The 14,592-nt window shown below is 54.2% G+C and overlaps 1 protein-coding gene across 4 annotated transcripts in view; it reads left to right on the forward strand.

The window, feature by feature from the left end:
* ADAMTS14 (ADAM metallopeptidase with thrombospondin type 1 motif 14) overlaps positions 1-14,592 on the forward strand; it is an 83,371-nt gene that overhangs the window by 41,125 nt on the left and 27,654 nt on the right. For 2 of the 4 annotated variants that reach the window (XM_074339551.2, XM_074339552.2), the window contains exons 5-8: positions 8,957-9,040; positions 9,785-9,941; positions 11,988-12,093; positions 13,845-13,988. In XM_074339551.2, the coding sequence (XP_074195652.1) occupies positions 8,957-9,040; positions 9,785-9,941; positions 11,988-12,093; positions 13,845-13,988 (491 nt within the window). The remainder of the gene's footprint in view (positions 1-8,956; positions 9,041-9,784; positions 9,942-11,987; positions 12,094-13,844; positions 13,989-14,592) is intronic. The other 2 variants (XM_074339553.2, XM_019712414.3) reach the window with 1 other exon arrangement.

Here is a 14,592-nt window from a genome sequence, read left to right on the forward strand (position 1 = left end):
GCCCTCATTTCTGCAGCTCTCAGGGCTGTCCTGCCTCTCCTTTTTCTTTTGCATTAACCTTGGAATGTGCTATAAATATTCATGCAGCTCCAGATGCTGGGTGGGCAAGGACTCTCTCCTCACCCCTCCCTCACATGCTGGTAGGCCCTGCATGGACTTGTCTTTCTCTGTGCCTCAGTTTACCCATCTGGGTCACTTTCCTTAAGGCTTCTTCAAATCTCCGGACTAGGGAACCATTTGAGAACTTTGAAACATAAGGGCAGCTGTGTTCAGCATTCAGGGAGTGCCTGGTGTGTGCCTAGTATGAAAGGCAGACTCCTGTTCTAGAAGCTTTGGTCTGACTGCAAAAACAGGCTTCGGTCCCATGGAATAATTCAGGAACCACTGAGAGCAGAGCTGAAGGAGCTCAGAAGAGACGGCTATCCCTGTGGACTGGGGGAGAGAGGAAGGCTTTCTGGTGGCGGTTGCCGATGAGCCCCCCTTGTGGGGAGGGGCATTTGGGAAGGTGAAGAACGGGCAGGGGGAGTGTGGTGATGGTGGGGCGGCATGGCAGTGTTGTGGAAGCAGGAACGGAAAGTGTGCGAGGTGTGTGGGGAGGTGATGGACGCTTGCAGAGAACTCTCAGGGACTTAGCCTGGGGGTAATGCACCAAATCTCTGGGGCGAGGAGTCCCTTGGATGTGAGGATATGGGGATCCTCCTAGGGCCTGTGGTGGCAGCAGAGGGAGGGTGAGAAGAGACAAAGAGCCCCTTTCAGCAGTCCTCAGAGCCAGTCTGCAGCTGGACCCCTCTTGGCAGCCTGGGTGTCTGGATGGTGGGCTCCCTGCCCACCCTGCTCCCCACCCCACTCAGTCAGGCTGACACTACAAAGGTGTTGGGCTTGGTTGTCGGGGAGACATTGGCTGCTGCCTCTGCGAGGGTCCTACCAGCTCTGACCCATCTCAGAGCCTCTTTCCAAGCACTGAGGCCTCTCAGATGCCCTGCGTGGAAAAGCACGGTGCCCCTTCTAGACCCAGAGATTTGGGTGCAGATGGCTGTTAGACAAGGGTGTTGGTGGCCTCAGCCTGGGTGAGTGGCATTCTGTTGGCACATAGCGTGTGTCACATATTCCTGGTAAAGGCTGCTTGGAATCCCACTGCGACTGCTTTCCTGCTGACAGAGCTGCTTTGCCACCTTTTCCTTTCGGGGCCACGCGAGTCTCCACGCAGCGCATCCGCCCTGCTCACTGGATGGACGCAGCCTCCTCCTCCCTCTCTTTTTGGGCCTTTCTCTTCTTCTTTTTTATTCCCCTAAAAAGCTCTCCACTGCTTTTAGGGCACTCAGAGACCCCCCACCCCAAAACTACAAGCAAAAATTCACTTACTTTAAGGCAGTGGTTCTTAACTAGGAGCAAGTTTGCCCCCCAGGGGACATTTGGGAAGGTTTGGAGATATTTTCTGGTTATCACAGCTGGAGGAGGTATAGTGTTACTTTCATCTCATGGGGTGCGGGGTGGGGGGAGGCCAGGGGTGCTGCTAAACATCCTACAGGGCACCAGTCAGTCCCCATAGCAGAGAATTAACAACAGTGTCCCTTGGGGCCAGGTTGAGAACCCTGCCCTAAGGTGTTAGCCCCAGTGGCCAGATGCCCGTATTTACATTTTCAGAGCAAGCCCACTGGGAGAGAACAATGTCTAAACACAAAATGATGCACGCTGGGATTTCTGTCAGGAGAGACATAATAATAATGTGTACCCCTCCTATGTGAAGAGCGCTTTACAGTTCAGAAAGCACTTTTGTACCCAGCAGCTCACTAGACATTTTGGTCAGACTCTCAGTGCTATCCCTGGGGTGATCTGAGGGGCCGTTTCTCAGCTCCCAAAGTGGGAAGGAGAAGTTCTAAACGAACAGATGCCATTGATTGACACTTGCTCACCTTCTACCCTCAGGCCTCTGCAAGGTTTGTGTGCCCCCCCTCAGAAGAGGAGAGTCGGGCTCAGTGGGGTGGGGGTGCGGTGACATGGCAGAGCTCGAGTCTTTCTAGGCCTCCACACTGCCTCTCTTTTCACACAAGCAGGCCGACCTGGGATATCAAGGCCGCTGCATTTTGGAAGTGGGTCGTGAGCATTTTGAAGTCGTGAAAGGCACTCTGTTGGGCTGGGTGGTCCGTCACTGTGCACTGTGGACCCACCCTGCACAAACAGCCTGGGGGTTAGTTAGATGGCTGAGTGGCTGGGGCCCAGCAGAACCACCCAGGCCAGCCTGCCGCCTCCAGGGAGCCTGGGTGATAGTCACACCTTGAAGAGGTGTGCTGGTTAGAAGGCAGCTTGAAGAGCCTGCCAGTAGCCCACACCAGCCCTTTGAAATAAGAGGCCATGATCGTGAACTTGTGGGGAGAGAATGGAGCAGCTGAGCCTGTGGCAACTGAGAAAGGAATTAAGAGATTCAGTACCCTCCTTGCACCACCCAGAGAGCAGCCTCAGTCTCCAGGATCTCGCTGGGGACCTCAGAGGCAGGGCCTGACAGTGTGGAGTGTGAGAGTGGTACCCTAGCGTCGTCTCATTGTCCCAACCCAGAGGAAACCAGGGTTCAGCTCTGGCTACTGCATAGGTCAGCCTCTGAGGGTCCGGGGAGGCAGGGATTCCAGGCTTCAGACAGATGTATATTGCTGATATGCACCCCCCCACACAGTGCATGCATACCCATATATAGTACATGTGTGTGAACATGCACACACATCTAGCCACCCATATGTGTAACACAGATGTTTGTGTGTAGATACACACAGCTCCATGTACCACACCAAATCAGGTGTGTACACAGAGTTCACACATATGTGTGAACACGTACTTAACCATATTTCATCAAATCTAAGACTCCATCGATTGTCAGATGCTCTATTGCTTTATGTGTACTTGAGAAAAAGTGCTACCAATTAAATTCTGATGTGATGTTTTCTTATCACTTCCATTTTTATTTGTACTTATTACAAGAGCCCTTTTTGCCTTATTTAAACTTTGATTTTTCTCAGCTACCACTCTTGTACATACATACCTATGACAACATGAGAAAGGAAGGTATTCCCATGACTCCTTCATATTCAGAGTATTAATTCGCCCAAGTCACTTTCAGCATAGAGCCATCAAAGTCTGTGTTTTTCTGCACAGTATTGTCTCCTGTGCCACCAAGAGCGTGGGTAATGGTCCACTCTTATCTCTGGGATTTCATCCTTACCATGGACACCCATTCTGCAAGCTTTGCTCTGGGTGCCTTTTTTATGTTACTGGAAAATGGCAACGGAGGTTTTTAGACTCGCATTCTCCCTCAGATAGTCCCTAAATCCCTCATTGCCTGAAATGTCGAGTGGTGGCGGTTGTCCTGGGAAGGTTCTTGCTTGCACAGGGAGAAGCAGCACACCATAACTGCCACCTGGTCCCCTGTGATCGCAAACAGAGACGAGGAGGGCACCTTAGGCTCATGAAACGCAGTATGTGTCTCAGGTATGTGGGCACCCGGAGGGCATTCACCATGTGCCCTGTTAGAAGTGTCAGGGCTGGAGAGACAAAGGGCTGGTCCCAGGGCCTGGGACTGAAAAGGGGCAGAGAAAGTTACTGTGGCTGCTTCCCTGCTTTCGGGCAGTGCTGCCCGTTCTGTCCAGGTCCAGAAGCAGGGGGTGACCGAGGAAGGTGCACGAGCAGAGGCTGGGCTTGAACTCGTGAACAGTGTTGGCTGTCCTTACAGAGCTCCTGCATCACTTTGGGCCACTTTTCTCACCAGGAGAATAGAGATCACAGGTTGTACTCCTTGGAGCTCCTTGGAGGAACAACTGACTCTAGAACTGGGGCGGGGCGTGTCCCAGAGGAGCATCTTGTAGTGCCAGAAAGTAAGGAAGTGCTCAACAACCCCCAAAAAAACCCAAACCCAAAATGATGGGGTGTGTTAAAAGGACACAAGAGCCAACTGAAAGAGATCTCAATGGCCAAAGCTGGGACAATTTGAGCAACAAAAGAAATAATGGAGCAAATTATAACCCAGAGTGTAAAATAAATATCCATGGGTACAAACCAATAAATAAATACTGAATAAATAAGTAGATGGGAGAGAAGAAACAAATCTTTTGTGCAGAATTCCAAATCATTGGTGGAGGAACTCTGTCCTTCAGAAGATAGATTTTACTCCCCATTCCTGGAGTGTAGGCTATGTACCCAGAGTCTGACCCCCTTGGGGCAGAAGAACAAATTTGGAGTTCACACCCCCATTGACCCCCCTTTCCTTCTTCCTGCTCCCTGGGCTTGACCAAACAAGGTCCTCAGGAGGGCTGGCCACGCAGGGTTACAGGAGAACAGGGAAGGGGTTCTTGCAACGACTCTCTGGCTGGCTATATTGCTATTTACAGGATGTGGAAATCCACCTCCACCCCGCATTTGGTCCCAAGAAAGCCTTTGTGTGATCGAGAAGTTAGGGTGCACATAGGAGAGAATATTTGTATGTAGGTTCTAGAAAGTGCAGAGAATGTGGTTGAGGCATCAGATGGGCCCACTCTTTTCCTGCCCGTTCTCCCGCTGAGCTGTCGCCTGGCCCCTGGCGGGTTCTCTCCTTCTCCATCCCTGACTTAGAAGGTACTCCCCTGCCTCCTGCCCTTCCATGGCCTGCCTCGAGTTCAGGGCCTGGGAGCGTACGGTTCAGCAACCCTGGCTCCTTTGGCCTGCCCTCGTCTCACCTCCATTGCACGTCCTCTTCTAATCTCACAGTGCAGCTCACATCTTCTTGGTGAGACTGTATTATTTGAGGGCAAGGCCTCTTTCCATCTCCCCACCCTAACAAAGGAGATGGCACTTTCTGAAGTAAGGATGAGGAAATATGGATTGAAGGGCACACGTAGGCTGATGGAGACAGAGTGTCCACGATTAGGGCTGCCTGGCAAACAGCCCCCAGGCGCTGCTTCTGTCTGTTGCCCACTGATGCCATGGTCAGAGCTGAGCCTAGCTTATGGGCTCAGGTGACCAGGGTGCCTGAAGGCCTGCCTTATAAATTCCTTCATCTTCTCTCCCAGACCAGAGAAAGCCTACACCAGCCAACCTGCCAGCGAAGCTGGTTCTGGAGAGCAGCTGTGTGTAGTAGCTGTCAGAGACCTGAGTTTAATTCCTGACCTTCCACTTTCCCACTGGGTGGCCTTGGGCAAATTGCTTAGCCTCTCTGAGCCTTGGATTTGTCACCTATGAAAGAGAATAATTCCTCTCTTCATAAGGTTGTCGGGAGACTGTATGCAAAGCCTTCAGCACAGCAAAGCCTGGCACATAGGTGTTCAGTGAATAGCAGCTCGTCCCTCCAACCCCAGAGCTCTCTAGCCACCCGCTTCCTTCTCCTGTTTGGTCTCCCCCTGACCAGAGTCCTGACCTTTGCTTGTTATTCTGGTACACACCCAGTGGCCAACCTAGGCCAGTGTATGATGTTGAGCCCTAACCTGGGGGCCTTGGCAGACAACTGTGAACTTGGCCGAGGTGTGGCCGCAGAGAGACCAGACACACTGTTCTTTTCTGCTCGGCGGGTGTGTCGCGTCTGTCATGCTTGTGCCCACTGCCCTGGGAAGCAATCCCTGTTCCCCCTGGGCTACCTCACTGGCCTCACCTCTGGCATGTGGGAGGCAGCCGTGGAGGACAGAGGCTGACAGAGCCAGGCCTTGGGTGCATAGACAGGCTGGAGCCTGTCAGGGTGCTGCCTGGGTATAGGTTCCAGAGGGCCGGGGTCCTGGGCCTCTCAGGTAGCCGCACTTCTTGGCTGTGGCTCCAACACTGGCTTGGTCCTGCAGTTGGAACCCCTGTGCCAGGCGGTCTCTGCAGTTTCAACTAGACATGGCAGCCCTGGCCAGCCTCCTCCTTGGCCCGTGCAAAGCCTCAGGGCAGCTTCAGCTGAATCAAAGCCCTGAGGTCCCTACTCAAGGGCTAGCACTGAGAGGGGTGTGTGCAGTTGAGTGTCCCAGGGCCCCAGACACAGACCGGACCAGGGGATTGGAATGGCAGAGCCAACCCCACCCTTTTGTAAATGGGGCGGGGAAAGGGAGTGAAATAGAACTGCTTTATTTTTATTATCCTTATTTAGCATAAGAAAAATCCATTGCTGAGCCTTGCTCCTGTAACAGCCTCAAAACTATTCATCTGTTCTCAGGCCTTCGGCCTCCTTTGGGGGATAATTTTCTATCTTCCTTTCCTGCAGATCCTTTAGTGGAGTCTGTGTAACTGTCTCCGTTTTTGTTTATTTGATAATGCCTTCATTTCATCACGGTTCTTGAAAGATGTTTTGCTGGATCCGGGATTCTAGGTCGACAGTTTCTTTATCTGAGGTTTTGGTGGTGTTACTTCAGTGTCTCCCCTTGTTGAAAGCCTATTCCCCACCCAATGGTTCTCCCTCGGTGAGTGATCTGTCTTCTCTCTTGCTGCTTGTAAGATTTTCTCTTTGACTAATGTGAGTGTGGAGAGAAGTTCCTGAGAGACTGGAACTTCTGTCCGCAGGAATGGAGCAGATGAAACTTCAATGAAACTTCAAGAGGAAGACGGAGGCCAGTGGAGGAGGTGGACGGGAAGGCTGAATGGGGTTCACGGCACAGAGGGCACCCCATTAGTGGAATTGTGTGAGCATAGGCTGGAGAGAAATTCCCCATAATGGCCTCAGTTACCTTGATGGCCAATGACCCTAGGACTCTTTAGTGGCTCTTCTGCCTTCCTCTCCCCTGTACCAGGCCGCTGCCCATCTCCTCTGAAGGGTCTCTTACCTTCTCAATTCATGGTCATTCTGGCTCCTCCAGCGAGACCTACCTGATCCCCGCTGGCCATGCACCACCATGTTGTTTCCCCAGCTCCTGGGGCGTGGCACGTGGGTCTGTGTCACAGAGCTCAGTACACCAGTCACCAAAAGCCTTTGGTCTCTAGGTTATTTCAGAGTGCTCAGTGGTCTCTGCAGGCGGTATATCCTTTTCTGCTTGCTCAGGATTTACATTTAGGCCAGGTACCTGGCAGTGGGAGGCGGCGTCTGGAAGCCCCGCTCACCCCCCACCAGTCTTGGAAACTCGGGTTCTTATTCTATCTCCTGCTCAGAGGGCAGCAGCCCCCTCCCCAATCCCACTGTGAGGACCTCCTTGTGTCCTGGGGTGGGGATGGCAACCACTGGAGCAAGGTCACTGGACTGTCTGATGGGTGGGTTCGGCCTGCTGAATATGGGGACAGAAATAAGTCACATGGCAGGATTCTGGCAGCAATTTGCCTGGTCTGTTTTGGAGAGAAACAAAGGCAGGAAGGCAGTGGTCCTGGGTATTTCCAAAGGCCAGAGGTCCTGCAGATAACCACCTCCCCCCAGGGTATCCCAGTGAGCACTCGCTTCCCCTGCTTCTGAGTAACCGGTGGGTTTACATGTGTATACATGGGGCACAGGTGTGGCTGTGTACAGCGTGTGTTGTCCATGACCCATCCTTGGTCTGCATGCCCACAGGGCATGTCAGGGAGGTCCAAGACTGACCCCACCCCGTGTAGCAGGAAGGCTATGTTCTGGTGTGGGTGGGGCTGAGAGGTCAAGGGTATTTAAGAGATCCTATTGCAGATGGATGATCATTTCTGCAGATCAGCAAAGAATCCTTAGGTTAGAATTCTGTTAGGGAGACAATGTGTGTATGGCTGATTGCATTGCACCCCCACGCGCTCTACCCGGCAGTTCTAAGATAAATCCGGGGCATGTGGGTTGAGAAGGACATCATCTCTTTATGCATTTGAGCACTTTGCTCCCATGATGTCTGTGCTTCTGCTGGGGAGGAGAAGAGGGTAGAAGGAAGCGCCACCACCCGTCGGACTTCCCGTCATTCCCTATAGTGGGATTTTGGGGGGACCGCCGTCCCCTAGTGGGCGCTGGTCTTCGGTCTCAGTTGGGTCCAGACATGGGTGGCAGGCAGACCCTGGTGGAAGCCTGACGTTGGCTACTTTCAAGTCTGCATGCTGATGGTTGGGGCAGCTGCCAGTTGGGGTGCTGTGAGGGGGGCTCTGTGGCTCACCAGCTGCTGCTGCTGTACCTCTGCACCCACAGCCTGGCTCTGTCCTGGGCTGGCCTAGAAGGGGTTGTCAGCGCCGGAGCAGGCTCCCGTCCCCCTCCCAGCTTTCCCCGCCCTGAGAGACTCACACATGTAGTTAGCCTCGCTGTTGCACTCCATTTGGTGGACAGCAGTCCCTTGTGGGTTGTAGGCTGGTTACTTCCAGGAGCTGAACGGCATGGAGAGGTGGAAGCAGTGAGAACAGGGGACTGCATTCTTGGATGAACTGTGTGCAAGGACTCTCCCATAGGTCCCTGGGCTGTAGGAGAAGGGACCTATCCAAGGCAGTGCTCCTCAAAGCTCACTGTGCCTAAGAAGCACTGGGGATCATGTTCAAATGCAGACTCTGACTTGGGAGGCGGCCCGAGACTCTGCATTTTTAATGAGCTCCCAGGCAATGGTGATGTTGCTGATCCAAGGTCCTAGAGCACGTCTCCCGGACTTGCCCCGGAGGAGGGCCCGGACACTACAGGGCAGACAGACGATTCCAGTGGCAATTGGAAAGGTACACAGGATGGGAGGATGAGCGACCTGACCTACGTGACATCTCTGAAGGGCTCTTCAGATATGAGGAAAGATGCGAGCCTTCATCAGAGTGGCTGAGTTTGGGACCAGGCCCCTTACAACTTGCCTTTGTGGAGAGAGCTCAGAGCTGGAATTAGGCGGGCCAGGATTTGAATCCTGGCTCCGCAGCTCATTAGTTGCATGGCTTGGTCGGGTCATTTTGCCTCTCTCTGCCTCAGTTTCTTTATCTGTAAAGTAGGGATAAGCATGCCGACCCCGTAAGGCCATGGTGAGGATGAAATGGAATAACCTATGTCAGGTACCTGGCCCAGTACCTGTGAACATAGTGGGCCTTTAATGAGTGTTTGCTTCTCTTAACGCTGCCTGCGCGTCTCTCCTGGCAGGTGGATGAGATTTACCACGACGAGTCCCTGGGGACCCACATAAACATTGCCCTTGTCCGCTTAATCATGGTGGGCTATCGACAGGTAAGCGCCCCTTGTTAGCAGGCAGGGTTGGGAGGCAGAAGGGGTATGGGGCCAGCATATTGGAGCCAGCTGCGGTGTGGGGGGGGTAGGACAGCATCCAGAATCAGAACTCGGAGACCATTAGAATTAGGGCTTCCGTGGCAGAGGCATTTGGGGATGGTAAGCGGGGACTTCTGGGTTCTCTCCCATCTGATACACAGATGGTCCTGTACCCTAACCACTGGAGATCCCTCTCCTCAGGAATCGATAGGGAAGGGGGGCTTAGAGAGGGGCAGTGACCAACACAAGTCCATCTGTGGTTGGGCCCTGGGGCCCTGGGGCCCTGGGCTCTGCCATCTTAGACCAGTCACTTATTCTCCCCAGGATGGGGCTAACGAAAGAACTTTCCTCCAGGGACTATTGTGAAGAGTAAATAAGACAGCACATGTAGTATAGAGGAAATTCTCAGAACCACACCTACCTTGTAGATTAGTTGAGAGATTAGAGGTAGTGTGTGTTGAGTTCTCAGCAGACAGGTGTCGCTGCACAGGGCTTGACACGTGAACATTCCATAAAGCGGAAGGGCTATGTGCCAGCAGCAGCTGGAGTCAGTGACCTTGGGATAGCTGGTGACCTTGGGACCCGCACTCCAGTCCCGTGGGCCTCCATATTCTCCATTGCCAGTGGGAGGGGAGCACCGGGTGCCCACTGTGGGCTGGCGGCTCCGACCAACCGCTCTGCTGTTGCTGCTCTCCGGTCCCGCAGTCCCTGAGCCTGATCGAGCGTGGGAACCCCTCTCGCAGCCTGGAGCAGGTGTGCCGCTGGGCACACTCTCAGCAGCGCCAGGACCCCAGCCATGCAGAGCACCACGACCACGTCGTCTTTCTCACCCGGCAGGACTTTGGGCCCTCAGGTATGCAAGGTACTGTACTTGCTGTGGCCCGATGTATAGCTGCAGAGCAGAGGCTGAGGCTCAGGACTGGAGCTCTGGGGCCACCCCAGGGAGGCTGGAGGGGCCAGGGTCCCTGTTGGCAAAGAGGTCCACGGGACTTTTGAGACAAGACCTGGCTGGATAGGTGGGCAGCTTTGCAAAGATTTCTTGGGGAGCAGGAGAAGTGAAGGGGTCTCCACTCTGGTCCCTGCCTTCTTGGCTGGGTCTGCAGGTGGCTCTCTGCTTGCTGTCTTAGAGCCCGGCTGCTTGAAGACCTTCAGTGATCTTCAAGCTGCTTCTTCCCTCACAGTATTCGTCTGTCCTCACCACAAGCCATGGGGCACCTAGCGGAGCTCATATGGACGTTGCGAAGTCCCCCATTCTACCCACAGTTCCATGCTTCTCTAGCCCAGAGCCAACTCACTTTTCCCAGGGGTTCTCTGGCCTGTCGAATGGGGAGCATGATAGTACTTGCCTTTCTCCATTACAGGGCTGCTAAAAGGGCCAAGGGGGTACATGAAGTGTTTGTGACAGAGTATGACTGTAAACGCTCTGCAAACACATGGAGCTTTGACTACCCCCATTTTTCCATATGGAGAAACTGAGGCACAGAGTGGTGAAGAGGCTTGCCCATGTCCCACAGCAGAGAGGAGACAGATCTGAATCTCAGACTGGATCTCCACGCTTTGAGTTAAGGGCTTTCTAGTTTCTTCTGGTTTGATGCTGGAAGTGAGTCAACCAGCTAGGCCTCTACCCAAATGGCTCTTTGTATGAATCCCTGAAGACCCAAATGTGGGCTTGTACACATACATGTGGTACATGTACACGCACACGTGTAAACACATACACAAACAAGACAGACACACATATACACAGATACGTGCATACTCAGACACATACACACATGTGCACACTGCCCCATGTGTACACTCAGGCACACACACTACACATACAGACTCGTACACAGACACAGACACACATATACACACGTACATGTGTGTATGTGCACCCCTTACAGAACCCATCTCAGACCTCCAGGATTACAGAGGTCCCTGGAACCTCTCCACAGCAGCCTCTCATCGCCCCCCAAAACCATCTGAAATAAAAGAGCACTTCAGCAGTTCTGAAGACAGGACCTTGCTGTCTGGTCTTCTATAGGCAGGGAGCATTCTCCTGACACTCCTTCCTTAGAAGCCTTTCCCAGTCCAGTTTGTCCCCCCAGCCCACAACTGGGGCCCGAGGGAGGCTTGGAAGCAGGGCCCTGAGAATACAGGCCTCGGCCACAATAGCTGCTTAGTGAATGTTGACCTGGTTGTTGCTGGTCCATGCCAGCCCTGCTGCACTGTCCATGGCTCCCCAGGCCTGCGCGGCCATGTCTACACCTTTGCCTTCTCTCCTCCCTCTGGAGATTTGTCTCACCTGTCCTCCAGGCCCAGCTCTGTGCTCCCTGTAAGTCATTCCCTGGTCCTCCCAACCCCTTCAACCGAAACCATTCTCTTCTTTCAGATCACCCCTGCGTTCCCCTCTGTGCTCCTTGAACTCTGGCCCTGCAGGCCACACCTCAGCTAACCTCCTAACCCCAAGTCTCCCTGCTAAGCCATCTGCTCCTTAATGTGTGGGTGTGTGGCAGGGAGGGGGTCGGGGTTTGGACCTGATTCTTCGATTCTCCCCATAGTCTCTAACACAGTGCCACCCCTACCTCCGTATAAATAAATGTTTGTCTGTTGACTGACCCACTGGCGGGCTGGCTGGAAGTGCAGTGTGCGCAGGCTCGGGGTCTGTCTGGAAACCCACTGCCTGGTTTAGAGGAGAGGCCGACAGTTGCAGGGAGGCTGCAGGCCAAGAGGGAAACCATACGGCTTTAGGATGTAGGGCAGCTTGGCCCAGGTTGCTCCCCTGCAGGGATCCATCTTCCTCCAGGGATCCTCCAGCAGTGACCAGGTCAGGATGTCCCTGGGCGGCCGCTGGGCACAGACCTCACTGTGTCATGTCTACCTGTGCATGACTTCTCTTTGCCTTCTCTCCCTCTCTCCACAGGTTATGCGCCTGTCACTGGCATGTGCCACCCCCTGAGAAGCTGTGCCCTCAACCACGAGGACGGCTTCTCCTCGGCCTTTGTGGTGGCCCACGAGACTGGTCACGTGTAAGTGGCACTGAAAGGGGGGCTGTGCCCTGAGCTCTGAGGCAGTCTGTGGGTGTGGGGGTCTTTGTTCTCCCAGACCAGGCTCCAGTCCCAGTGTCTCAGGAGATGCCAGAGGAGCTGCCCACATGGTGAGGCCCTGCCCTGACAGGGAGGGAGCCCAGGGGCCAGACATCAATTCTGGGGCTGCCTTGGACCCAGCCCCCATATCCCAGGGCCAAGGAGGACCAAATATGACCCTGCCTTTCAGCAGTTCAGTGGCAGTGTCCCATCATAGGCAGTGGTCGGCTGTCTGGGTGGTCTCTCTCCCTCCGTCCTGTCCTACTCGGGGAGCTTTGAGATTTGTTCCAGCACACACTGGCGCAGCAGCTGAGCTCGTCATAAACAGGCGTACTTAGACTCAGGCCACCCGCCAGGCTGGCGGCTGGCTGGCTCGATCCTCGGGCCTAGATTTTGTTTAGAGCATACTCATTCGTTCGTTCTACCAGTATTTCTTGAGCACCGACCATGCACCATGCCCAGTTCTAGGAAGGGGGCTGCGGTGGAGAACAGGACAGAGAATCACATGCAAAGCTACGTGCTGGGCGAAAGCCAATAAGCCTCCATTCGATGTGTCAGATGGTGATGCACACATGCCACCATCATACATCCCCGCCTTGTCTGTCCATAGGGACAGAGCTAAGGGACACGCTTGCCAGCCCACACACAGAATGAGGGCTGTTCTCTGTAGTGTGCGGGACATGGGAAGGAGCACAGTGGGCCGGTCCCTGAGGATGGGTCCCTGTGTCCCTCTCCACATCAGCTCTGTCAGCACAAGAGGCCCGTGTGGATTTCATCCCAGCTCTGCCCCTCGCTGGGCAGGTGACACTTCCTCTCTGGCTGTTGGCTTCCTCATCTGCAACATGAAAGCTGATATCAGGGCCCCCTCTGAGGTCCCTTCCTGCCCTCCACCTTCGGGTCCCTTACTACTCGGAGTCAGGAGTCTGCCATCCTGTTTGTGGGGGGCAGGGGATGTCTACTCTTCACTGAGCTGAGGCCCCTCTCTGTGGAGAGACAAAGTCAAGCTTAGCGGCTCATGTGTCTGTCTAGTTGCAGCCACCTGGAAGCATTGAAGCATTTAGAACCTCTGGGCTTTGGCATTAAATATTAAGTATAAACAGCAAACTTTAAAATTTAAACTCACAATATGGTAGGTGCATGCCACATGCAAAGCTCTGTGCTAAGTCCCGTGGGGTCTTGGAGAAGCTTAAGAGGCTGGCCCAGTAAATGAGGTTGAACTGAGCTGAATGATACCTGGCCTTCCATTGGGAGGCCTTGCGTCTGGTGGGAAGACAGCTCATGGTATATGAGTTGTTAATGGTAGTAGAGGCGGCTCCTGCTATGGGAGGTCAGCCCATGCGCCGGGCGGCCAGGAAGGGTGTCCTGGGGCAGGAATGGGGCTTGAGCTAGCCTTGGAAGCTGTGAGGATGGGGGTGGGGTTTGAGGAGGTGCAGGGCCTCTGGGAGTGGAGAACAGCAGGGGCAAAGGCTTTTAGGGAAGAATGAGTCTGGCCCTATTGAGGGCAGAGTGGGGACTTAGCTTTCATCCAAAGGGGTGGTCCTCCGCATGGCATGGTGGGGAAACTGTGGCCAGGAAGCAGTCGGAACCGTGGTCAGGGCAGGGTCTCCCATTGCTGGCCCACCTGCCTGTCTTCCCAGTGGTGGGCTCCCTGGGCATGACTCAGCGTGCCCCTCTGTCCTCCCCCCACCCTTTAGGCTCGGCATGGAGCATGACGGTCAGGGGAACAGCTGTGCCGATGAGACCAGCCTGGGCAGCGTCATGGCACCCCTGGTGCAGGCTGCCTTCCACCGCTTTCACTGGTCCCGCTGCAGCAAGCTGGAGCTCAGCCGCTACCTGCCGTAGGTCACCTCCGACTCTGGGTCCCAGGATGGGGGAGCATGTGGCCTGCCATTCCATATCCTCTAAGTATCTCCACCCCTGACACCATCCTGCTGCTGACCCATGCTCAATTCCAAGCTTTGCTGGTTAGCAACTGGGCCTCCGTGTCCCTGGAGGCCCAGGTCAACTTTTAGGCTTGAGAACATAAGGCACAGTATCTCTGCCTGGACCTGCCCCACCCAATGGGCACAGATACAGGTAGGGATACTGTCACTAACCTCACATGGCAGCTGGCCATGGCCCAGCATCCTGTGTCCTGAATGGCAGGCTGACCTTTCTTCTACCCTCAGTACAGTGAGCCCTCAAATTGTCCATGAACCAACCTTTAATCTTGGCCACAGCATGTCTCTCTAACATGGGCAAAACGGACCCTGTCAGATAGCTACAAGCTGAGCTGCTAACCCCAGCCCTGGATGCCCTTTCCCTGGAGCCCTCCAGACATGGTCATTGGGGGATGTGAAGTCCTGTGTCACGGGGGCTCAGGGCAGTATCCTCCCTGAAAGACAGCCGAGGGCAGCTGGGTGGATTCCTGCAGACCTTCCTTGCTCATTAACCCTTGGGAAT

The sequence above is a fragment of the Rhinolophus sinicus genome, chromosome 15 (assembly GCF_057876585.1).
Source record: "Rhinolophus sinicus isolate RSI-liver-muscle chromosome 15, RSI-T2T, whole genome shotgun sequence".
In the NCBI taxonomy this organism is placed as follows: domain Eukaryota; kingdom Metazoa; phylum Chordata; class Mammalia; order Chiroptera; family Rhinolophidae; genus Rhinolophus; species Rhinolophus sinicus.